This window comes from Malaclemys terrapin, chromosome 12 (genome assembly GCF_027887155.1).
Source record: "Malaclemys terrapin pileata isolate rMalTer1 chromosome 12, rMalTer1.hap1, whole genome shotgun sequence".
NCBI classification, from domain to species: Eukaryota; Metazoa; Chordata; order Testudines; family Emydidae; genus Malaclemys; species Malaclemys terrapin.
Window position 1 is genome coordinate 13,198,135 of NC_071516.1, and position 26,410 is coordinate 13,224,544.

The window sequence follows — 26,410 nt, forward strand, 5'->3', positions numbered from 1 at the left end:
AAATATCTAATCCTCCCAAGCCTACATATATTCCAAGAACAATGTTTCATTGTGTGTATCCGCTATCATTTGGCAGACATTTTTTTTTACACAAACGACAACTGTTAGTGAGAGATTAGATAAGGAAGTTCCACTATCAAATTTCTGTCTTTGCATTTTCTGTAAGATTAAATGTTTTCTGCTGGCCTGGAAGATATTACTCTGCCCATACTGTTATATCCCAATGTTCTGCTTTTTTCCCCATCCATTCAAATCCCTTAACTGTCTAGGTTATTTAATTTATTTATTTCCAGAGGGGATTAACTTAGTTAGTCTACTAGACATTCATTCTCCCCCCCCCCATCAGTTTATAAGAACATTTATGCAGTATTTTGACTGAAGTCTGTTTAATTTTTCTGTTGAGATATAACCTCTCCCCTCCATAATTACAAAGGTGGGGGCCATATGGTTCAGAAAACTAATCCTAACACAGAAGGAAAAGAAACCTGGAAGGAAAAAGTAAGCGCTAGAAAGACACGTACTGAAAACTACTTTGATAGTAAGATAGATGTCTCACTAGTTCTGCCGCTGCTACCTATTTCATATTTCAGCTGCTGGTGGATAAGATACTACAACACCACCAACTTGTTATACGCTTGGCCATTTGTGAGCCGGGACACCAGAAAGCTTGACAGTCAAGACAAATATGGTTTTGTACTAAGTGGGGAATACATGGAGGTTACTAAAAATCTTCCCTGTGGGTCAGTAAAAGTCCTGTAAAAAGACAATCAAGTCCAGTTGGAGGTTTATTAAGTACAGAATCGAACACAGACACCCTTACACAAGGATGAACTGTTGTTTTTGCAAGTACTGCTCTCAGATGATCATACAAAACAACCCTATAATCCATTAAACTTTAAAAAAAGCCATTCATACATGTTCAAATTTTCTCCATTAAAAATTATTCGAGACACCAACTGTAATTAAAGGAGGCATACATACACAACATTGCCTTAACTTTTGCCTTTTGTTCATAGCAAATCAAATCTGGAAAATAAGGCAAAAAGTGCTTTAAAATTACAAATAACTAGAAGCCACCGAGAAAAAAGGCAAGGGAGACACCTGAACTATTAGTCTTGTTCCCATTCATGAGGACAGAGGTCTTCTTTCCATGACAGCAGCCAAATTACTCTTCAGCAAAACTAAGGTTCACAGATTGTGACAGATGCCAGTAAGCAAAATCTGCACTGACCTAAGATAAAATAGAAGTCCTTTTGGTCATGCCCCAGGAAGAAAGATAGACTAATTTTCTGTTCAGCGTTTACTGCAACCAATACATGCATCTCCATGACCCGACCTTGTCACGCCAACATCTCCCAGTACCTTACTGCTATAGTACCTCATGGCATTAGACGATCCTTTAAAAAGCTTTTCTCCCCTAATATTTTTAAAGTGATTAAGTTACTGCTTGTGCCTTTAACTTTGCAATTATAAACCACTAAATTTGCTGGCAGGCAAAATGTGAAAAATCTGAACAAGCAACCAGCTCCGGTTACGTTACAGAGACCAAACCCTTCCAAGATATGGTAAAGTGAGGACAGTTTGAGAGATTGCACTTTTAAACAGCAGCACACTGCATACAATGGAAAAAACAAACTCCATCTTTCTCTATTGCTCCACCAGGAGCAGTTTGTTATTTGTAATTTTGAACAGGAACATTGCATAGGTTTTTAAGTTGGCAGTGTCACTGGGCCTACAGCCTCACAAAGTTTTTTCTTCTGAATATTACCCTCTGTGCTACAAAAGAATGATGTTTCATAACAGATCGGCTAAAATGTGAAAGATTGGAATTAAAAAAAAATAAGGAAGTGGAATTCCACCTGTCCTCAGAGGAGAACGAAGGTGAGACAAGATTATGGTGATCAACAGATGGCTCAGGCAGTGGTGCTATAAGGGGGGCTTTGGGATGTTTGATTACTGGGAGGCATTCAGGGACAGGGGACTGTTCTCATGGGATGGCACAACTGATTAAAAGAGCTTTAAACTAAAAACTTGGGGGGAAATGGTTGGGAGATGCTCATGTAATCTCCACGCCAGATTTTAACATTGAAAGGGAGGAAAATCAAGTAAGAAAAGGTACTGCAATTGAGAACGGAAGAACAGTGGGTAGGAAAATGGACATTAAGAGGAAAGATAATGCCTATACCAATTAAGCTAACAGGTAGGCGATACTGGCAGTTTAATGACTACACCCAGTTGGGTGAGGAATATGGGCAAAGCCAAGCAGCAACAATTAATGTTTCTAAACCAATGCAAGGAGCCCGGGTAACAAAATGGAGGAACTAGAACTATTGGTACAGAAAGTGAAACCAGATATAGGGATAACAGAAACACGATGGAATAGTACTCATGACTGCAGTACAGATATTGAAGGGTATGTGCTGTTCAGGAAAGACAGAAATAAAGGCAAAGATGATGGAATAGCACTGTATATTAATGATGAGGTAGATTGTAAAGAAATTAGAAGTGATGGAATGGATAAGACAGTCTATTTGAGCCAAAATCATAGAATATCAGGGTTGGAAGGGACCTCAGGAGGTCATCTAGTCCAACACCCTGCTCAAAGCAGGACCAAGTTGCAGATCCCTAAATGGCCCCCTCAAGTCTTGAACTCACAACCCTGGACTTGGCAGGCCAATAGGGAAGAAAGCAACTAGAGGTTCCCTTGGGCTAGGTGCTTGCAGTATGCTACAGACCGCCCAGGATCTAATTTGGATATAGATAGAGATCTCTTTAATGTTTTTAATGAAATAAATATTACTGAGAATTGTGTGACTATGGGAGCCTTTAACTTCCCAGATATAGATTGGCGGACAAGTGCTACTAACAATAGTAGGGCCCAGATTTTCCTGGATATGATAGATGACAGATTTCTTCACCAAATAGTCGCTGAATCAACAGGAGGTGATGCCACTTTAGATTTGGTATTGGTGAGTAGTAAGGACCTCATATTTAAACTAAATGGAAGGATAAACAAAAATATATCAGCAACTAGGGTCCTTGATTTCAAAAGGGCAAGCTTTAAAAATTAAGGGAACTAGACAGAGAAGTGGACTGGACTGTAGAACTCAAGGATCTGAATGTGGAGAAGGATTGGAATTACTTTAAATCAAAGTTGCAGAAACTATCTGAAGCCTGCATCCCAAGCAAGGGGAAAAAATTCACAGGGAAGCATTGCAGACCAACCCAGATGAGCAAGCATCCCAAACAGGTGAGTAAGAGAAAGCAGAAAGCCTACAAGGAATTAAAAGATGGGATAGATCAGCAAGGAAAACTACCTCTTGGAGGTCAGAAAGTGTAGGGATAAAGTGAGAACTGCCAAAAGACAAGCAGAGTTGGACATTGCAAAAGGTTCTATAGCCATATAAATAAAAAGAAAACAAGGAAAGAAGAGATGGGACCGGTAAGCATTGAGGATGGGGTGTAGATTAAAGATAATCTAGGCATGGCTCAACATCTAAACAAATACTTTGTCTCAGTTTTAAATAAGGCTAATGAAGAGCTTAGAGGGAGTGATAGGGTGACTAACGGGAACAAGGATATGGAGGTAGAAATTACCACATCCAAGGTGGAAGTCAAATTCAAACAGTTTAATGGGACTAAACTGGGGGACCCAGATAATGTCTATGATTTGGGAAACTATAGACCTATTAGTTTGACCTCAATTGTATGCAAGGGCTTAGAACAAATTTTGAAAGAGAAAGTAGTTAACAACATAGAGGTGAACAGTAATTGGGATAAAATACAACATACCGTATATACTCTATCATAAGCCAGTTCGTTTATAAGCCGACCCCCCCAAAATGGATAAGTAAAAATGAAAATTTTTTATGACCCATTCATAAGCTGGCCCTATAATTCAGGGTCAGCAAACTTTGGCTCCCGGGCCATTAGGATAAGCCGTTGGCGGGCCGAGATGGTTTGTTTATCTAAACCTAAGTAAACAAAGTGTCCCGGCACGCCAGCTGTTTACCCTGACGGGCCGGGACAGCAACTGGTGAGGAAATTTTTTTGGGGGGAGAAGCTGGGGATCAGTGGAGTAACCTCTGACCACCCCCCCACATGACCCCATCCCTAGCCCGGGACCCCCACACTCTCCCCATCCCATCCCTTCCCACCTTATCTGGGGATGGCCAGAGGATGATGTCTCTGGCCTGGCTGGAGCTGCTCCAGCCAGGGCCGGCTCCAGGCTCCAGGCAACCAAGCACATGCTTGGGGCGGTTCCTGGTAAGGGGCGGCGGGGGGAGCGCGGCGCGGCGCTCGGCAGGGGGCGGTGCGGGGCTCGGGGGGGGGTTCCGGCAGCGCTCGGTGGGGGGGCGGCGCAGGGCGCAGCGCTCGGGGGGGGGCTCCAGCGGCGCTCGGGGGGGGGGGGGTTGGCGGGCTCTGGCGGCGCAGCGGTGCGGCGCTGGGGAGGGGGGGGCGCAGCGCTCGGCGGGGGGGCGGCACTTTTTTTTGCTGCTTGGGGCAGCAAAAAAGTTAGAGCCGGCCCTGGCTCCAGCAGTCTGGGCAGCGTGGCCGCAGCCTGCTCCGGCGGGCCAGACTGTGTGGCACAGCCGCAGTGTGCTCCAGCAGGCTGGGCCGGGCGGCACGGCCGCAGTGTGCTCCAGCAGGTGCTGCACCAGGTGGCGCGGTCACAGCCTGCTCTGGGGGGCGGGGCCGAGCGGCATGGCTGCAGCCTGCCAGCCCCAGAGCTGCAGCTGCTTCGGAGGCTGGGGGTGGGGAAGGGGGAGCAGCGTGGCCATAAGTGGAGAGACTCTGTCCCAGCCTCTTCCCTTCTGGCTCTACTGCATCTCCTTGCTCCCTCTGTTGGAGGGAAGGGCTGTGTCCCACGTCTCCCTCATTATACCCGTTCATAAACTGACCCCCTTCTCTGGTGCTTCCCTTTTTTATCAAAAAAATTCAGCTTATGAACAAGTATATATGGTAGTTTTACAAAAGGTAGATCATGCCAGGCCAATCTGATCGCCTTCTTTGAACAGATAACTGATTTTTTAGACAAGAGAAATGCAGTAGATCTAATCTACCTGGAATTCAGTAAGGCATCTGATACAATTCCACTTGGGAAATTATTAGTTAAATTGGAGAAGATGGGGATTAATCTGAGAATTTTGAAAGGTGGATAAGGAACTGGTTAAAGGGGAGATTACTACAGATCACACAAAGGTGAACTATCAGGTTTCCTGTTAAAGGCGTTGTCTCAGAACAGCAAAGGGCATGCCTTCATGCAATCTATCTATATGACGAAACGGAAACTGTTTACATGGCTACTGAACACGCTTAACTGCTGCTTTTGCCTCTCTTTTCTCGTTAAAACATCTTGCAGAGAAGACACTCAGAAATCAGAGAAAAATTGAAGGAAATTCCCATGGATAAAAAAAGCAGCCAATCAATTGTTTACGTGATTCAAGCTGTAACTGCTGAAAGGTAGGACACTGAATACAAGCAGAAAATAGGCGTGCGAATGAGCAAGTTCTAGTTCCTTTTGTGTAAGTGCTCTCTCTAATTATAAAATTTGTCTAAATTGCTTTAGTCAAATTATATATTTGTGAAGTTACATGATCTAAGATGGTTACATTAAACAACTATTTGAACTGTGGGAGCAACAGACATCCAAAAGTCTTCAGAATCTGACTTTACAGATACGTAGATACACACACACTTTACTACCAAAAAGGTAATTTCAGATTCTGATGGTCTAATACCTATACAATTCAATTAATTGTTCAATAGGTATAGAAGACACAACTTGCTACACACAAACTCTGATTTCACAAGGTAGCCAGAACTTAGAGTATAAAAAGAGTAGCTTTTAGAAGAAATGAAAATCTTTTAAAATTAAAATTAAACAGATTGCATTGATATGAAAAAATTTACATAAGAAAAATAAAGCCTTTTTTAGTACCAATATTTTTTTTTAAGTTTTCATTATACTAAAATCTTCTCTTCCTGCCACATAAAAAAATCAGGGTTTGTACCTCAACTATTTAGACTATAAGCTTTTTGTGGTAAGAATCATCTTCTTGTTCTGTGTTTGTACAGTGGCTAGCACGGCGGGGTCCTGGTCTAAGACTGGGGCTCCTAGGAGCTATGGTAATAACAGATACAAATGTACCTTTTATACCCATTAACAAATTTAGCTTTATGCATTTAAAGCTTGGCATCTCTGTGTTATTGTTTATTCAGTGTCTTTTAAAACAAATGTGGAACTCTAAGCCTAAAGACATAAAAGCCAAATTAGGTTGTTTATTCCCCCCCCGCAAATGTATGTACATTTGATTGTTGAAAACATAAAAAGGGCTAGAATTCTCTTCCAAGGAATCTACAGTAGGCCATGGAATACATATCTCCATAAATCTACTGTCCCCTGTTCTCCCACACACACCCCAGCCACCCTCTAAACCAGAGCTGGGCAAACTTTTTGACCCGAGAGCCACATCTCGGTATGGAAAATGTATGGCGGGCCATGAAATGAGTTCACGGTGCAGGAGTAGGCTCTAGGCTGGGGTAGGGGGTTGGGATGCGGGAGGGGGTGCGGGCTCTGGGGTGGGGCTGGGATGAGGGGTTTAGGATGCATGAGGGTGCTCTGGGCTGGGATCAAGGGGTTTGGAGGGCAGGAAGGGGATCAGCACTGGGGCAGGAGGTCGGGGGGGGAGGGGGCGACTCAGGGGTGCAGGTTCCGGGCAGCTCCCGGAAGCAGTGGCATGTCCCCCCTCAGGCTCCTATGCGGAGGCGTGGCCAGATGGCTCTGCGCGTTGCCCCATCCGCAGGCGCCGCCCCCGCAACTCCCCACGTAGTCCCCTGGCTGCCCCTATGCGTAGGAGCTGGAGGAGGAACATGCCGCTGCTTCCAGGAGCTGCATGGAGCCATGGCATGCGCGGAGCGGGGCAAGCCCCCGACCCTGCTCCCCAGCAGGAGCTCGAGGGCTGGATTAAAAGGTCTGACAGGCCGGATGCGACCTGTGGCCCGTAGTTTGCCCACCGCTGCTCTAAATAGAGCAAGAATTTAGAAGGAAGGATTGACTAGTGTTTTATTAGACCTGGGGCCAAACCATACTTCATGTGCCAGCCAATCACAAGCTCATGCATTAACATGGTGCTTCAGAAGATGAATGACTACTAGCTAAAAATACTTTTGGGAGGCCAGTATGTAAAGATGCCACTTCAAAAGACTATTCATTAGAAACAGTAATTAAAGTATTGAAAAATTCATTTTCCTCAGTGTGTGGGGAAGTAGGGGCAGGATGGAGGTGAAAGAAAAAGGTAACGAGGAAAGAGGAGAAAAGACACTTTAAGCTATTAATTTGTAGAATTTAAACTTTCCTCCAGAGTTTCTAGTTCTTAATAGTTGCAAACAACCCTCTAACTGTGAACTAATGCACTGCTGTCTGCAGAGGACCACTTTGGTCCCTTGTTTCTGTTCAGTTTTCCTAAACAGCCACAAAGTGAAATCAACAAGACTCTCGTCGGTTTCACAGTTGCTCTTCATAATCCTAAAACGTTTGTCTACACAGTCTTTTGGCCCAAGCCTCCCAGCCTGGGTTGACAAACTTGGCCTAGCAAGGCTCTTGCTAGTGCTCTAAAAATAGTTTATACACAGCACTCTGAAGTTGTGGCTGGTGCTGAAGCTTGGGCTCTGAGGCCTAAGGAAGTGGGTGGGTTTCCGGGCCTGAGCGCCACCCTGAGCTGCAAATTCAAAGCACTGTCTACACAGCTATTTTTAAAGCTCCAATATGTATATCCACCTGGTCTAGGAGGCTCACTCCCGATTTGCTCCAAAATGCTATTTAGACATACCCAAATATGCTTGTTAAAAGTATGATCTGTAATAGAGGCAAGCAGTGGAGATACACGAGGGGAGAAAAAAAACACTGGGGAGGAGCAGCTGACACACTTAATTCCTTCCCCCAACTTTTGCAGGAGTCAGGAGGGAGGCAGAGTAGTCAATCATGATGTATTGGGGGAGGAGGGGGAGACAAGGGAGAGGAGCAAGAAAACAACAATTAGGGGAAGAGCAGAGGCTTCAAATTTGTCATCCAGAGGCTGATGCAAAAGAGATCCTCAAGAATAGTCTGCGGACAACACCGTTGTAATAATCCCAGCATCTTCCCCTTCATGGCAGCTGGGAAGAAGTAGGCTGTGTTTCTCACTAGGATATTGCTCTTGGATCTGCCTGGTGGGTCCCCATTTCCTCACATTTTTTATTGGCCCCTTTGGCTAGTAGACTGTTAGCTGATAAGTGCCTGATGAATGTTTCAAGTTCTGCGGTAACCTTAAGTCACACAGGAGAAGATACTCCCTTTTCCGTGCAGGCCCTCAGATGGCTGAAGTGGCCTCCAAGTGAGTTCTAAGTACAACCTCTTTGCTGAAATCTGAAAATATATTTGGATAAGATTAACTTCTTCCTTCTGAACAAACTTCTAGGGAGAAGCATTTTCTTTGGAGTGGTCTTCTTTACTTGTCAATCCTAGGACTAAACAGATCACCCAACAGTGACAACCACTAGAACACTCCCTCCAAGAATACTGTGCTGAGCCAGCCTGCCTGAATGTCATCTGTATTGTGAGAAAAACGTGTGTCAATCTTGCAAAGGAGCCCCCCAGCTCTGCACAGGGTGCACAACCTTCAATTCTAGGTCAATACAAAACACTACTTCAAAAACCAAGAGCCTTGGCAAGACTGACTGCCAGAGTGTCTCTCAAGGAGGCTGACATCTGTCATTTATATCATGTACAGGATTAAATACACCACAAAAGTCTTAACATATAATTCTTCCAAACTGTTCATCAAGGAGGTTGTTCAGCAAAATTAACTGGGTGGTAAAATGATTAAATTCTGGGGGGAGGGAACAAGAGAAACAGTAAAAACAAATGACAGAAACATGATTTAGATACTATCTGAATTCTGCAGTTCATTTCCATAGGATCCCTTTATGAAGCCCTATGCACATGAATTAGAGATAAAATATCAACCTTATTTTAGTTACGAAAGAAAAGGTCATCCAGCACATACAATATGCACTGCAGAGATGTGATAATTAATACATTACAGCATCTAAAACAATAGTGCTATTGGTTATTAAGGACCCTATTCTGCAACTCTGTATACAGAGTTTCCTTTGAAGTCAGCGCCTTTCATTTTTGGAGTGCCTGCAGCAGCTCCTTAAGATATTTCTAGGCCATCTCTGTACTTATTTCTGACCAACAGACTTTTTGTTCAATCATAGTGACAAATGTGCAACTGCAGACCTACTCACACATACTATTTTTAGACTGCAAATACACAAAACACAAAAGTATTTCTCTCTCTCTCAAGGCAGTTCTCATACCCAAAAGCTCCTCAGCCCCTACGGGGCTTATCTATTATCTTTTTACTTATTTAACAAGTGTTAAATTTTATAAAAGCAGAAGGGAAATATTTAGATTAGGAGAACGCAAAGAAATGCAAGTGTCTTCTCTAGGATTTTTGTTTTGTTTTTAAACTTCAAGCTGCTATGGAAATCCGAACACACCCCTCCATTATACTCAGTTGTCTGCTTAAATTGGAAAGTTTCAGCAGATAAAGAGTTAAGAAAAGCATAAGGTTTTTTCCACATCGTTCATAGTGCTGTGATAGCAACCCAGAGGTTAAAGACATAGAATACTATTTATACTCAGCTACAATGTAGTTTCTACAGATCTCAGACTGGTTTTTACTTCCTTAAAAGGCTGCGTCAGAGCAATGACAAAACAAATCCGGAGAAGCTGAAGCTTTCTTTCATTATTACATTAGAGGACATTGCTGCTTCTGAATATTAAAGGGGCTACTGCAGAACAAATATATTATGCAGTTAAGTGAACTAACCAGTAAATGAAAACATTTCATGTTAATATTTAACTGATTTCACATGACGTTTCCACATAAGGAACAAAATGAAGGACTTAGCCTGAATTTTCCCCGAAGGACAATGGATTACACATGGGATTTCTTTATTAAATTCTGCTGCAAATGTCTGGCTTCTCTTGTACAAGGTGAGTTTCCATAAGCTGGGTTTTAAGATTTATTTATTGCAACATCCCTTAAGAGAACTATAAAGAATGCTTTAATTTTGACCAAAACATTGCACTTAGTTTTAAAACAGTGTTTTTCAATATATTGCTTTTGTCTGCAAAATACAGTTCCTGTTATGTAGGTTTATGAAGAAGGTCATTATATGTAAAAATCAAAGCTTTAAAATCTTTATAAAATTCAAGATCTTGTAACTGCGATTTAAGGTTTCTAGCAAACAACTCATTTTCTTACAACTGCATAACCCGGTGTTTTACAGCTTTTGTAGTAGCATTTGCATTAAATAGCAATGCTCAAAAATTTTGTGCAGTAAACGAAGAAAACAGCTAAACTATTAGCCTTCATAAACCTGTTTGAGGTTCTAGTCAGTACTGATCCAATATTCATCTTTTAGTGTCAAAAGGATTTTAATTTCAAAGAAAGTATTTATTTGGAGTCCAATCTAGCAAAAATTTCATTTACCTCACTGAGTGCAGGATAAGGCCCATAACAATTTATTTAAAAAACAGTTGTAAGAAGTAAGGATACAATAAAGCGACATTCACTACTATTACTTTCTTTCAGAATGTAGGCTTGGACTTTGTAACATTTTTTTAGAATTTTATTGCTCACTTCCCTATATAATTCTTCCACCATCTGTTGTATAACTCTCTCTTTAATCAGATAACAAACAACCTGAGTACATATAAAAAAAAACAAACTTTGGAATGAGCATAAGTGCTTTTTAACCCCTTACTTTCTTTATAATATATTTTCTCTTCTAAAGGCATTTGATTCACTGAATTATGAAGATGTGTGAACTGAAGTTTAACTAAACTTTAACTTTAAAGAAATACCACAAGTGTATATGCAGTAGCTGATTTAGGGATACAGTGATTGGGCCAGAATATGAAGGCAGGGAGAGATGCTAACAAGCAAAATTGTTTTAACTGATTTGCATTTAGTTTTGTAAATAAGCAATTAAATATATCAGAATCTACATAATGGGGTCTTGATTAATTGAACTGACTAGTATGTGGACGTATTTCTACAAGTAATGTTTTGTGATAAATTCACTTTGCTTTTTAGCTAACTTTCTCAAATTAAGATGTTTGAATTTTACCTTACCCCAATAGTTCCCCTCCCCCCAACCTCCCATATTATCCAGAAAAGTCACCACATACAAACCTTGGAATTTTAACATGTTAACCAACATTTTCAATTGAGTGCTGAATTCAGCACCTAAAATTTATACCGAACAGAGGTGCCAAGCACCCAAAATAATCATTGACTTCAGCACCTCTGAATCAAGACACATATGTAACTAAGTTTGAAAGTACTGGCCATAATGTAACAAGGTACTCTGAGTATCCGGTCTATAACCATGATAACTCTTTGCTTATGATGAATACTTGTAGATATTTTTGTTTTAGTATATGCAAATTCAAGTTCATCCAGGTACAGAGGGCTTGAGCAAAGGTCCTCCATACACACTGCCCCTTTGAGGGCAGATGGAGGTATGGGCAGATTGGTTTTGCAGGAGGCTCTCCATATTGGCTCAATATATTGCCTGTAAGGTCAGATGGGGTTACAGGATATTCATATATCCAGTGGCCCAAACTTCCCATTGAGAGGCATAGAAAAAGCAACAGCTGTTTTTCAAGCTTTCAGGCTGGTACAGTGACTGTGGAGGGCTTGTGTTTTAGCCCCATGGCTTCATGATGGGCTTTATGGAATTCTGTATTTCCACACAAAGCTTGCCTATTCAAGCCTTGTGCACAAAGGAGGCAATTTCAACCTGACCTTAATGCTTTACTTGCCTTTACATGTAAGCATATGACAGAAAGTTTGCAGTACCGTCACAAAAAAATTAAGTAACAACTGGCACAAGAAAAATGAGCTTATAGTGAAAATAAACCACTGACATTATTATTTTAAACTAAATACAGCGACCTTCACTAAGGGGACACTGTTAAGTTAAAGACATCTAGGTAGATTGTTAGCAGAGACTTCTGATATTTATATATCATATGTAAAACTTACGTATATTCTTGTTACTATTCTCTTGTCTCCTTCCTACTCTCAATCCTTCCATGCATTTTATCTTTCTTAGACTGTAAACTCTGCGGACCAGGGCTTTTTTTTGCTCTGTACCGCACCTAGCACACTGGGGTCCCAATCCTGACTGAGGCCAGTTAGTGCTACAATAAATAAAACAGATTCCATGAAAAAAAATGTTAAAGTGGATTTTTCACCATTTATGTTTATTTTTTACATTTGGAGTTAAAATATTATGCATATTCCTAAAATGTCTAAGAAATATATATTGGTGAAGGAATCTTCTCTTCTTACACGTTTGTGAAGTGCTGTATATATCTATGATACAAAAACCAAAACTCTTTATAATGCTTAGCTACTACAATGCTAAGCACTATAGAAAAACCCAAGACAAATCCTAATAATCTCATGTAAAACCCCCTAGAGGATGCTATTTATGGGTTTGACTATTTTAAAGACAGTTTAAATATAAGTAATAAACAGACTATAGTTTGATTTCTCAGTTTTTAAATCTATCCATTAAATAATATTTCAAGAAAAAAATTCCTCCTCCTGCAGAGATGTTGCATTTCTTAATCTGGATCTAAAGCATATAGATAGCAGCCCTGTAAAAATTTATATGCTAGTGGATTTTCAATACCTTTTAATAACTTTGCATTTCCTATCCTTCAATGCAACACTTATGCTGATGTCCAGCACAGTGAATGTCTCATGTGACACATGCCCTAGAGAGCCCACCATTCACTAATTCAGAGTGACTTCTCTGTTCTCTTTTTAATCATTCCCTCATTATAAAACAGTTATTTTGGCTCTAAGACAAAGCCAGTGCCACCCTACTGTAGCAAACCCTCAGCCCCTTAAACCCTGCTACTGGGTACATAATGTCCATTATACTAACCTATTCTTGGATCTGTTAGTCAGTTGGCAGCAGGCTACACTCCCAGTGCCTGTCACATTTCATTTCTGCTGTGAAAATGCTTGTGTCTATCTTTCAAAGACATTCTTCTCCTCTTGCTTTCTCCACAACATGAAAAGGTTGATGCTGATGTGAGTGCTGAATTGTTCAGCTTCAAGAGATGCAACGGACTCACTTAAAATCATGCTTGCAGATATATGTTTACAAAGTAAACATATCCCTTATGAGCCACTAAGAAAATATTCTTCTGGGACCTGATTTCCTAATGTTGTTCTTAGGCCTGCGTGTTCAGTGCATACTGAAGAGTACTGCTGACTGACGCACAGTTAGGGCATAGAAGCAAAATGGATGAATCTTCCATCTAGTGTTCCAGAAAATGGATTAATGTGCTGAAGGGGAAAAATAAGACATTCTTCCAGCTTGAAATCCTGTGCTCTCTAGTAAGGACAATATGATAAATACATTATTTGCCAAAAGTCTAATAAGATTTAAAGATTATATGTTATAGAAAATCTCCAGTTTTCAACTTCAATTTGTGTTGAGTTCTGTTACCCTCTGTTCAGAATGCTTTAGAAGCTTGAAAACAAAATTACTTTATTTGATCTTCTATTTGAAAAACGAGAAACTTTTGTTTTAAGAAAAGCATGAAATCTTAAGATTGTAAGAAATAGCTATGGAAAGATTTAAATTAATAAACTGCATTGATTTTCTTTGCTCATGAGACTAATGAAAAATTCTGATATCAAGTGATGTTGACAGATGCAAAATATGCTATATTTATGTGTGAAATATCAATATTTTGCTACAAGCAGTTATTTTTTAACCTTTATTTAAGTTATTACATAAAGCAGTAGAAAGCATGAATTGTCTTTAAAATTACAAGTAAAACTGTTAGAAGTCCTAAAATAATATTTATCAGACTATCAATTTCATTGAAGGTGCCACCAGACTCCTTGTTGTTTTTGTAGATACAGACTAACACGGCTACCCCCGATACTTGAATTTCATTGAATGTCTTTTTTTTTCTAGGAAGGTATATATCCTATGCCAAATACTTCACGGATAAGGACTAATGACTTGGGAAACTGGACTGCTGTAATGTCATGCTTATGATCTGAGATATCTGTAAAAATATATATTTTCACATATAAACATGAAATAGTAAACAATTTTGCTGTAACAGAACTGAATTAACTGATCTATACACGTTAGAAAGTAAATTACAGCTATTGTCTTTAGGATAGGTTTAAGTAAGCTAAAAACAAGAAAATGCATTGTGTTTTCAGGTTTTGTATTCAAAAGCACTAATTTAAAGACGTTACAGACAAAAAACAAATGAACCATGGCTCACTTTTTATTATAACGATGGTAACAAAAGTATAGAAATACCTTTGTGGATCATATTGTGATCTTTGGCTCTTATTTTAGTAGTTTTTCTACAGCTAAACATATCAGAGAGAGAGATATGAAGCTTTAGTATTGTCAAAACGTATTTGGTATGTCCTATCTACTCCTGTGAGAGGAGCATCCATTTAATAACAGCTGTCAAAAGAGATTAAAATATTTAATAACTCTTGGGCTGACACAGGAGAAAAAACAAAAAATACAGCTAATGTAAGTAATAATTGGAATCTGCAGAGAATGCAACAGCAGATATGTTCAGCTCCTTAGTATCAATAAGGGTGAGCACAGGGTGGGGGAACAAAGTTAGTTTGAGAATGTGACACTTATTCCTAACTGCCTTCCCATATTGGTGCTTGTGAAATTTAGCACTTCTATGCAATACTAAGAATACAATTTCTGCATCTACAAATGCATAATTGCTTCATCAGGTTAAAGAAATTAAAACACTATTTTCCCCTCCTTTTAGGTAATTTGAACTATGTTTAATTGAACTATGGTCAGAAGAAAGTTTCTAGAGAGCAAAAAATGAACCAACTTGATGCAACAAAATCAGGATTTTTAGTGTGCATTGGCCTCTGTATTTTCATCTTCACTTTTATCTATGTAAGAAACACATTTTCTAAGGTACCAAGTGAACAAAAATCCTTCCCAGATACAACAGAATGTGGTGTTTATCCAGATGAACTTTGTTCAGCGCTTTTTGAGGGGAAAAGTGCTGCACCTCAAATTGGAAATTTGTGTCAGATTATTCACCAACCTGAAATGCCTGACTGCATACGGACTCCATGCAATTGCTCCAGTGTCTTGAAGAGTCTGCATTTTATAACAAGACCACTATCTGAAGAAGAAGGAAACTTCTCCTTGGCATACATCATCACAATTCACAAGGAGTTAGAAATGTTTGTGAAGCTACTCAGAGCCATTTATCTGCCTCAGAATGTTTATTGCATACACATAGATGAAAAGTCACCACAGGATTACAAAACTGCAGTGCAAAACCTAGTTAACTGCTTTGAAAACATTTTTATTTCATCAAAAAGAGAAAATGTTGTTTATGCAGGATTTTCAAGATTACAAGCTGATATTAATTGTATGAAGGACTTAGTTAATGCCAAAACTCAATGGAATTATGTTATTAATCTGTGTGGCCAGGATTATCCCATCAAAACAAACAAAGAAATTATACAGTACATCAAAAGTAAATGGAATGATAAAAATATTACTCCTGGGGTGGTCCAACCTCCTCATATGAAACATAGGACGCATCTTAGTTACAAAGAATATGTACATTCAGGAACATCCTACGTGTATCCAACCAAGAATATGAAAGATGATCCTCCACATAACTTAACTATCTATTTTGGTACTGCTTACTATGTACTCACTAGAAAGTTTGTGGAGTTTACACTGACCGATGTACGTGCAAAAGATTTGCTTGAATGGTCAAAGGACACATACAGCCCAGATGAGCACTACTGGGTCACACTGAATCGTTTAAGTGGTAAGATGCATGTTATTTAGGGTTACCACACGTCCGGATTTTCCCGGACATGTCCGGCTTTTTGGGCCTCAAATCCCCGGCAGGGGGGAAATCCCAAAAAGCAGAACATGTCCGGGAAAATAGGGAGGGGCCGGCGGGGCTCGGCTGGGGGCTGGCCCGGGGGTGCGGCGCCGGGGGCCGGGGGTGCGGGGCCAGGGGTGCTTGGCTGGGGGCTGGCCCGGGGCCGGCACCCCAGGAGCCGAGCCAGGCTGGAGACGCTGGGGCCGGGGCCAGCCGCCGGAGGGAGCCGCTCGGTTGGGGAGGCCAGACTGGGCTGCGCCTCCTCTCCCCCCACTCCCCCCAGCTTACCTGCTGCCTGCTTCAGGCTTCCCGCAAATCAAATGTTCGCGGGAAGCAGGGGAGGGGGCGGAGTTGGGGCAGGGACTTTGGGGAAGGGGTGGAGTTGGGGGAGGGGCATGGGCGGGGCTGGAGGCGGGGCCCCGTGGAGCGTCCTCTTTTTGGACACTCAAAATATGGTAACCCTAATGTTATTTATACCATGAATTGCCTCCTTGTCCCACATTATTATGACATTTCAGCCCAGGAGAGTGATGAGGTTCCCTTTGGAACCCAGTGATGCCATTGTATTTCAGCTGCAGAGGTTATTTCCTCCATCCTCGTGGATGTATTGCAGTGTCCACATCCCCTGATGGTTTGGGAAATAAAAGATGGAATCTTTTAAGTATTCCAAGTATCACAAATGGCAGTGCAGACCACTAGTTACTGGGCTAGAAAAATGCAGCTTTTGAGCATGTCCCCTAACCCCCTGTATAGACTACTTGTTCTAATGGAGCAATAAATTGGGCAAACCCAATATTTCTATTATCTGTCATTTTTAATATCTGTAAAATGAAGAAACAATAAGGCAATACTTTTAAAAGATAGCTTCAAAGACAATCAACATTATTTGTGTTACACAGAAAATAACTGTCTTTAGCTTCGGTTTGATTTTTTTTAGACGCTCCAGCTGCTACACCAAATGCACAGTGGGAAGGAAATATACGAGCTATTAAATGGAAAGATCAAGAAGGAGTTGCACATAATGGCTGCAAAGGTAACGTGATAACTGAAAACAGAACCAGACCCTTTCAAAACACTGTATTTATGAAATACCACTATCAGATAAATTGATGCACTTGCTCTAACATCCATTGCAGAATAATTCTTATGTTTCATAATTATCCATGAAATGTCTCAGTCATGGATATTTTATTTTTTTAAAGTATCAAATAAAAGCAACCATACTAAATTACTCTTATACCCAGTCCAAATATCTTTCGATATCTTCGAATACTGCGGACTGTTACAGTATCTATTTTACTAAACTGTTCTTTAAACCCCCAACTAAGAAGATAGTTCTATAATTAAGTGAGTTAATGACCGAGTTCCACACATTTAACATTTCAGTAGCATTAAAGCTTAAACTAGTGTTTTTACAAGCCATTGCACACTCACATAATTCCCACCTATTAAATGAACTTGTATCCAGTGCACGAACCTTAGTAGTTCGCCTTAAACAGAAGGGAACAGATTTACTTGACATCCATTTGACAAATATGCACGTTCAACAAGTGAGTGTGCATGTGTCCACAAGGTAACTCAGGGTTGGCCTATGTGCAGTCCAGCAATACAGGCAAAAATGCGGAAATATAGTGATGTCTAAAGAGCAGTTTGACCCTGGTTGAGTATTCAATTACCTACTTTCATTTAAATCTGTAACTGCCATAAACTAAGCACAGAGGAAACTTGGGGACAGGACAAAACAAGATGAATGAATTGTTGTACCCCAGAGGAGAGCATGAGATCAGACCACCAACAGGTCAAGTGAGCAACATGAAGCACTGCAATGTGTCACTGAAGCAGCAAGTCTGGGTACAATGTACACCCTTTGTCTAAAAATCAGTATGTAGCACCTTGTTTTTATAAGTAACAAAACAGTAATATTCTTTAGATTTACTTCAATAAGCAGACACATCTATTTGTCATTAATGTTAGTAGCACCTTAAAATATTTTAAAAAACATCTAATTCACTATTCCCCACTTTGTGTACCTTCTGCATTTCAGTCAGCTTGGAATTGTTAATATATTTACATTTTGTTTTTGCAGGTCATTACATCAGAGATATTTGTGTCTATGGACTGGGGGATTTACAGTGGATCATTGAATCACCTAATTTATTTGCCAACAAGTTTGAGCCCACAACATATCCGCTTGTTATGGACTGCCTAGAGAGACGCTATAGGCTTAAAGTACTGCAGCAAGCTGAAGTCCCACTAGAAGCCCACTGGCATTTTCAGGAAAGTAACTATTTTAATATGAAGTTGAATGTTTGAGCCTACTGGACATCTAAAATATTGAGCAGAAAGAATGGGAAGAAATTAGTAATATGCCTTTTAAAAGTGCAGACTTCTTTATATAAATTATATTTAAGGAAGGTGGTATTATTAACCCAGCTCCTGTTCTGTTGTTCACCAACTACCATCTCTGGGAACTACAAACTGTAAGAAAGTTCCTATCGGTATTAAGAAATCCTTAATTATCGAATAGAGTACACTCACGATTACTTCAGTACAGACTGCTTTTGAGAAAGTTCTGAAGAATATGGACAAAAAGATCAGAAGACAAATTTTTAATAAGGAAAGAAGTGACTTTTTTCCCTATACCTGAATAAACTACCATATGATTACATATGAGACTTATCAAAGAGAAGCAGAAAATTCAAGCTACTCCTTAAAACGATTCATTCAATGGGGAAATAATTGTTTCATATGGCCCTGAAGAAAGCACCATTCAAGTTGCTGAAACAGAAAATAAGAAGCACAGATTGAACAAAGACAAAATATTAAGATTTTAAAGTTAAATTAAACTATATGTCCTAGTAAGTAACTTATTTTGAATCAAGGGAGAAGTTTACATTATGTACAGTAGTCTTAGAGGGACAGTGTAGGTTGAAAACATTCACTGAGTTGTTTTTTTAACCTAATAGAGTTGCAAGTAACACCTAAATTTCTAAAACTGAAAGAAGTCAAGTGATATATATATATATGTGTGTGTGTTATTTTCTCAGTTTATTTTGTGTATTTGTCAGCACTTTGTATATAGTCAATTTCACTGTTTTGTTGATGGCCTGTTACATTTCCTGGCTCATGCACTAGCATGGCAACATCACTTATGCACTGCTCCGATGGAAGCTTACATGCATATTTTTCACTGGAGGGTATTTATCAGTAGCAGAGCTGCTATTAGTTGAGTTTGGAGTTGGGGGGACCCTTTTCCTGGGATCTCTGAATGGAACTGGCAAACAATGGGAGCATAGACAGGGCAAGAAGGAACAGCCTGTACTTGGGGCTGGGGAGCAACTGAAAACTGGGCAACAGGCCCATTCTTCCATTCCACAAGGTATGCAGGTAGCCCACTTCTTTCCAACACCTATACATAGCTGTAGAGTTCAGAGAATATCTAGCAGCATACGGACATGCACACCACCTCCAAATCCATTTGTGGATTAAAGGAAGCACTGTTCTGCATCAGGAAGGTGGTGTCCCCAGCCAGACCCTAGGAACAACCAACAAACCAGAGGCAGTAGCACAAGGATTCCGCATAGGTTTGGGCAAGGACTTGTCTTCACTTTCCAGAACCCCTCTACTGGTTCTGGGGAACAAAGCAGTTCTTCTCTCCTTAAGCCTCTCCTGGCAGGCCTTACCTCAATCCTGCACTGAAATGACCGGTAGGAGTGTGGGGCACAAGCACATTTGGGTGTTGGTGTTCTCAGGCCAGCCCACTCTCCCTTGAGCAAGAAATCCATATAAGCATCAGCAGAAGAGAAAAACCATTCACACTATGTCACTGATGAAAGGGGATTCGCAGAGAAACTTCTATTTTTTTGGGCCACTTAAAAAAATCCAAGTCGTCAGTGTTCCTGAAAAAAAAAATGCGTGCAGTAGAACCTCATTCCCATGACCCCAAATACACTCCTGTATTTCCTAGAAGAGAATTTTGACCTACTACATACTATTATTTATACATTGCACATTTAGAGACTTCCATCTAGATACCATTTTTTTTTATGGCTGCCAATGGGTCTTGCTTCTTGAAAATTTTAGAGGCATTCAACAGACCTTTGCTGTGCTCTGCCATTTATTTATGCATGGTATTTAACGGACTTCTGCCATGCTTTGCCAAGCACTTTTTAAAATAATCTAATACCACTCTTTGGAGTTCCTTTTTCACTCAGTCTCAGTCTCCCCATAAAATGTCTCTGGGGGAGTTCATAGGGGCTGCCTTTAAATTTAACCCATTCTCCAGCGTGGTATTTATTTCTTCATATTTAAATTCTTAAACCCTTTTAATGCCATTTCCCTAAATGCTAGTTTATGACCCCCACACTAATGGGTGTATACATTACGTACTCAAGACGAGCAGATTCAAGTCATGGCACTACTGTTTTGGGGTTCCCGCAAGACCTCTTCCACTGGGTTCCCCAAGAACTCAGTTCAACTCCAGTCTCATCACTTAGCTTCCCTTATCAGGAGTACAGCAAAGCTGCGTGGAGTTGATCAGACTCAAGTGTCGGGGTGGATATAGGGCACACATCCAGTTACTCAGCAAACCTCCTCTTTTATTTAAATTTACCCATTTGCACTGCATCTTACATTTTGGGACTGGCTTCGTCACTTTGAAAGAACCAATCCTTATACAGCATGCACTGTCCGTGCTCTACTTACTTTTTACCTCATTTTATATTCCAGGCTTACCTTTTCCATTATTATCTTGTCAGTTGTAAATGGTTCCCTGGGTGTTCCCCCTTATCTTAGCTAGTTCAGACATTCTGTTTCCAGCTTGCTGATCCATTTCCTTCCTTAATCCTGTCTCCCAACAAATAAGGCCTCACCCAGGTCCAATTACTCATGTCAAATCAGACCTATACCTGTGAGGTAGCAAAGTATTATTCCCCTCTTTCCAGACGCAAAAACCGAGCCACAGAGAGGTTAAGTGACTTACCCAAGGCCAAAGTGATTTCCCTTCCTGAGGTTGAGTTTGGAGCTGAGCCATATTATTGAATGGTTTCTTGGCAGCACAGTTTATTTGAAAAGAACTTTAACATAAGCACTGAGCATCTGTTTCCCTATTTATTTAGCAAGTCAAGAAATTCAACCTCTGCCTCCATAATTATCCATGGTATAAAAAGAATCCGCATACAACTTAGTTATTTAAAAATACATTGCAGCATAACTCTTATGAATTTCATGGTTTCAAGTCACAAGGTAAACTAGCAAATGCCTTTTCTCAAGAAAATTCATCATTAGAGCATTTTTCACTTTGTTTAGACTGATTGATAACTAGGGATTTTGTTACGTGCATCAGTCATAACAAAATTAGCTTTGAACTTTCTCTTTAAACACCATTATAAAACATTAAGCGTATTTATCTGTTCTGCACAAATGTTTTAGAAAATAAGTGTAATGATCACAATCATTTTGTTATAAGAGCCACTATAAAGGACTCGGTGTTGTTTTGCACGTTAACAACCCAATCTGCCACCCTTATTCACAATAAGAAATATCTTTCTCCATAATTAATTAAATTAGTGGTTTACTTGTGTAGTAAGGAATCACTTAACTTGTATGAATAGCAGAATCTGGCCCTAACTGAATAAACTAGAGAAAAAAAATCTTAGTTTACAGCTGTCATATGTACATAAAAAGAACTTCTTGTTAAAATAGTATTAAGGTATGATTTAAGAATGGGCAAGCCAAGAAGTTCAGAGTTGAGCCTGATCCTTCCTTAAAATGGCTCTTCTATATTTTATATAGTTTTAATACAAAACTCTACATATAAAAAAATGGGGGGAGGGCAAGAAGTCACCCAACGTCAACACAATGGGGCAGTTTAAGAAAAACATTTCATCCCTAACTCTGATTTGGTACAACCTCGTTAAAGTAAAAGCCTTAACAATATTTCAACAACAATTTAAAAACAAGTCATTAATGTGACTGGGAGCTGAGGACAACATTAACATATATTTATGGAAATTTATTAAATGCACATTATTGTTTGTTACCAGCAAGTTGTTCAGGGTTGTCTCATGTCAATCTGCATTTACTGACTTTTAAAAACTGTTGACTCAATAAACTTCAATCTATCATGTCAATGTGGTTATGTACAAAGTATGCTGCATAATGTATCACAGATGCACTAATTCTATGGATGATAAGCATTTGAAACACTTCTGAAAGTTGTTGCACATGTGCAACAGCTGTGTTTCCAAGATAAACATATTTGTGTATGTTTAAAAGACATTTTTTCAAATACAGTACTATAGCAAGAGTGTAGTAAAATCTGTTGAAAATGAAACATTTTCGAAATAAAATAAAACCACCACCTTCTATTTATTCGCATTTACTTTACCACGGCTTATGAGAAATGTTATATTTAAAAAGATGCCCCTAGTTTCAATTAGAGAGCCTGCTGTATATTACAAGGATAAAAAAATAGAATCCTAAATATGGTTTTGAAGAACATAATGAAACTTGTATTTTGCTAATTTATCAAATCAATGGACCAGAAGTACATTGTTAAAGGTTCTGCCCACTCTCCCCTCCTATCCAATATACATATTAATCCCCTTGGTCCCTTCGAGTGCCGTCTTTGCTCTGCAGGAATGCTTGAATAATATTGCCAACTGTATGCATTATAGTCTTCCTATTGAGTGCTTGATGAAGTTGCGATTGCCTGCCTGAGGTGCTCCCTTCTCCTTTTGCTCCCCGCACTTGTCTTTCAGAGAGGTTTATCCAAGTTAAGAATCTTGGTTTCACTTTTGACCATGGCCTGGTCTGGGGTTGCCAACTCTCCAATCACACAAACCCAAACACCCTTGCTCTGCCCCTTCCCTTAGGCTCCACCTACTCCACCCCGCCTCCCTCTATCTCTCGCTCTCCCCCACCCTCACTCACTTTCACTGGGCTTGTGCAGAGGTTTGGGTTGTGGGAGGGGGTGTGGGCTCTGGGCTGGGAGGTGGGGACGAGGGGTTGGGAGTGTGGGAGGGGGCTCCAGGTTGAGCCTGGGACAGGAGGTTGGGGTGCAGAAGAGGGTGTGGGGTGCAAGCTCCGGCCAGGAAGCGCTTACCTCGGGCGGCTTCCGGGCAGCAGGGCCAAGGCAGGCTCCCGACCTGCCCTGGCCCCACGCCGCTCCCAGAAGCGGCTGGCACGTCCGGGGAGTTGGGGGGACGCAGGAGGCTCCGTGTACTGCCCGTGCCTTCAGGCGCCCCCCACCAGGGCGGCAGGGACATGCCAGCCACTTTTGGAAGCGGGGCAGGGCAGGCCTTAGCCCCGCTGCACCACCAGACTTTCAGCACCTAAAATCTCCCAGTTTGCCTTCAGTAGCCTCCGAGAGATAGGGCATGATTCCAGGAAACTCCCGGCAAAACCGGGAGGGTTGGCAACCCTATGGCCTGCCCATGGAAGCATAAAACATATCTGACACTGTAAAAAAGTGTGTTTTTTGGTGTGCAATCTGCATCTTAACCATTTGATGACCTCATAACAGCAACACAGACTCCAGTAGGGCGACCAGATGTCCTGATTTTATAGGGACTGTCCCAATTTTGGGGTTTTTTCTTATATAGGCTCCTATTACTCCCCACCCCCGTCCCGATTTTTCACACTTGCTGTCTGGTCACCCTAGACTCTAGTGACAAATCTGGTTTACTGTAAATCCCTTGTCAGTCTTCTCATTGTGGCTACTCCTTCGCCCACAGTTTCTTCAGAATGTTGCATCACAACTGCTCCGTGGCTTGAGCTACCATGATCACACTGTGCCTGCCCTGTATGCCTTAGAGTTGGTGGCTATAAAGGAGCAGTTTAAAAATCAGCAGTCCCAGTTTTAAAGTCATAGACCCTAATGGCTTTGGATCCGGATTGTATCAAGGGCTACCTACTAGTGGAACTTGTACTAAGGTAGGGTTACCAAACGTCCGTTTTTTCCCGGACATGTCCGGCTTTTCGGCACTCAAACCCCCGTCCGGGGGGAATTGCCAAAAAGCCGAACACGTCCGGGAAAATGCCGGCCGGGCACTTCCCCTCCCGCAGCTGCTCCGCTCCTCCCCTGACACTTCGGCTCTGTTTAAGAGCCGAGCTGCCCGAGCGCTATGGGCTTCAGGCAGCCCCCTTGCCTCGGACCCCAGCCGCCGACCGGGCACTTCCCCTCCCGGGCTCCGGCGGCGCAGGGTCCGGAGGCATGGGGGCTGCCCGAAGCCGGTAGCGCTCGGGCGGCTTGGCTCTTAAACAAAGCCGAAGAATCAGGGGAGGAGCAGAGCCTCCGGCCGCGGCGGCTCTGCTCCTCCCCTGACTCTTCGGCTCTGTTTAAGAGCCGAGCGCTACGGGCTTTGGGCAGCCCCCATGCCTCCGGACCCTGCGCCGCCAGAGCCCGGGAGGGGAAGTGCCCGGCCGGGGGCGCAGGGTCGGGAGGCATAGGGGCTGCCCGAAGCCCAAGCGCTACCGGCTTCACGGTTTGCCGGGCAGCCTCCAGACCCTGCGCCCCCGGCTGGGTGCTTCCCCTCCCGGGCTCCAGCTGTGCTGGGGAAGCGCCGGCCGGGGGCGCAGGGTCTGGGGGCTGCCCGGCAAACCGTGAAGCCGGTAGCGCTCAGGCAGCCCTTTTCGCGTGGCTGGGAGTGGGAGGGAGGAGGGGGCGGAGTTAGGGCGGGGTTGGGGTGGGAAATGGGCAGGGCCAGGGCCCATGGAGGGTCCTCTTTTTTTTATTTGTTAAATATGGTAACCCTATACTAATGGCTCTTACTAAATGCCTTTGAGATGGACATTATCAACTTGAAAACTAGACATTTTCTAAAAACAGAGTTAAAATAATTTCAGCTATTATACCTGTTGCTAAATCACCCTGTTAATCTCTTCAGCTTCACAATAGTTTCCTTTTTTATAACGTTTTTTCATTCCGGTTGCTACATGAAACATTCACTCAAAAACAATAGGCTGACTGACTACACAGGAAGAGAATGAAAATGTCCATTATATGCCAAGTACTAGCTCATCAGCTGGTGTCAGTCAGCATAGCTCTATTAAAGTCTGCGGAGCTACAGCTGCCGTAAAAGTGAAGATCATGTCCAAGTTGCTGACAAACGAACAAAGAAATGAGACAGGAATTTTTCTTCCTTCAGATTCCAAATTTAGTAATCTGAGGTGCTATCTGCAACATTAGTAGGTGAAACGATTTCAGATCCAAATCCAATATTGAAATTGAAAGCCTCTCTTTTACAAGCACACAATTCCTTCTGAAGTTGACAGGAAATCATGCTGCTGTTCTGTTGGATCCTGCATTGTGGAACACATCTCCACGAAACCTTCTCATTTTGTGTTGTCCAACCATCCAAAGGGGCTTCCAGAAAAACGTTTCTGTTCTCCCAGTTCCTTTCTTTTTTCTCTCTCAAAGTCATATCCTGCCATTGCTATTTTAGAAGTGTGGCATCTTACTGATATTATATTTGTTTTCTCCTTTTCTACAGCAGCTCCAGGGTTTTCAAAAATACTATTCTATATACCACTCAATCAAATGAAAAACTTTATAAGTATTTAGGCCTTTTCTAGAATCAGAGTCGCTCGGGTTTAACCATAAATTGGGTGAAAAACTGATTTAGTTAAACCTGTGCATTGTGGATAATCTTAATCAAATTCAAATCAGGTTTATATCAATTTGTCTTAAATTGATTACATTTAAATTTAATTAAGATAAAACAGATTGAATTGCATTGAGTGTTTCTAGTTTTTTACTGGTGTAAATCACACTTTTGGTAAAACTGGTGCAAATTTTAATACAGACAAGGGGTAATGTTTTCAAAAGAGCCCAAATGATTTAGGAGCCTAAATTTTTTAAGAGGCTCTAAGTGCCTTTGTCACTAATGAAAATTTTAACTAAGGCCTTAATTATTCAAATTCTCTTTTTACATAAAGCACAAATATAAGGTTTTATCCATTTTCCAATAGATTTTGGCCAGATGGAGTTAAATTTTAGCAGAAGCATTCAAAAGGGTTTATCCTTCAGGTGATAAGAGAAAAGATACAATTAATCTGTTTCTTAACAGACTTGTGTTCGACCTCCCATGCTGCAAGTGTTAGGCTTTGTCTACATTGGCAAGTGAAAGACAAAACTTTTGTCGTTCCGAGATGTTAAAAAAATAAAACACACACACCCCAAAAGACAAAAGTTTTGCTCACAACAAACACCAGTTTGAACAGCGTTTTGTCGGCAGGCTAACACAGCTTATTGAGGGTGGAAGTTTTTTGTCGGCAGGAGATAGGGCTACACTGTCTATCTTTTAGTGGCACGGCTGTAGCGGCACAGCCGTGTCACTAAAAACTGTGTAATGTACACATAGCCTTAGTTGTTCTACAGCTTTCACATTTTTAATGGCAGTTCTGACT

At 41.2% G+C, this 26,410-nt stretch overlaps 2 protein-coding genes across 11 annotated transcripts in view; one reads left to right on the top strand and one right to left on the bottom strand.

Moving 5' to 3' along the window:
* The window catches only part of RTF2 (replication termination factor 2), a 56,827-nt gene that overhangs the window by 14,149 nt on the left and 16,268 nt on the right, over positions 1-26,410 (bottom strand). The gene's annotated exons all lie outside the window — the stretch shown is intronic.
* LOC128846929 (beta-1,3-galactosyl-O-glycosyl-glycoprotein beta-1,6-N-acetylglucosaminyltransferase 7-like) lies at positions 5,318-22,131 on the top strand. 9 transcript variants are annotated; one of them, XM_054046202.1, is made up of 5 exons: positions 9,159-10,045; positions 13,314-13,475; positions 14,065-15,940; positions 16,938-17,033; positions 18,087-22,131. In XM_054046202.1, the coding sequence occupies exons 3-5, from the start codon at positions 14,965-14,967 to the stop codon at positions 18,311-18,313; spliced, it is 1,299 nt and encodes a 432-aa protein (XP_053902177.1). In that variant the 5' UTR covers positions 9,159-10,045; positions 13,314-13,475; positions 14,065-14,964; the 3' UTR covers positions 18,314-22,131. The 9 variants fall into 9 exon arrangements, with proteins under 9 accessions (XP_053902183.1, XP_053902177.1, XP_053902178.1 ...); XM_054046203.1 differs by lacking the exon at positions 13,314-13,475 and having other exon boundaries at positions 14,065-14,160; positions 14,906-15,940; XM_054046205.1 differs by lacking the exon at positions 13,314-13,475 and having other exon boundaries at positions 14,065-14,130; positions 14,906-15,940.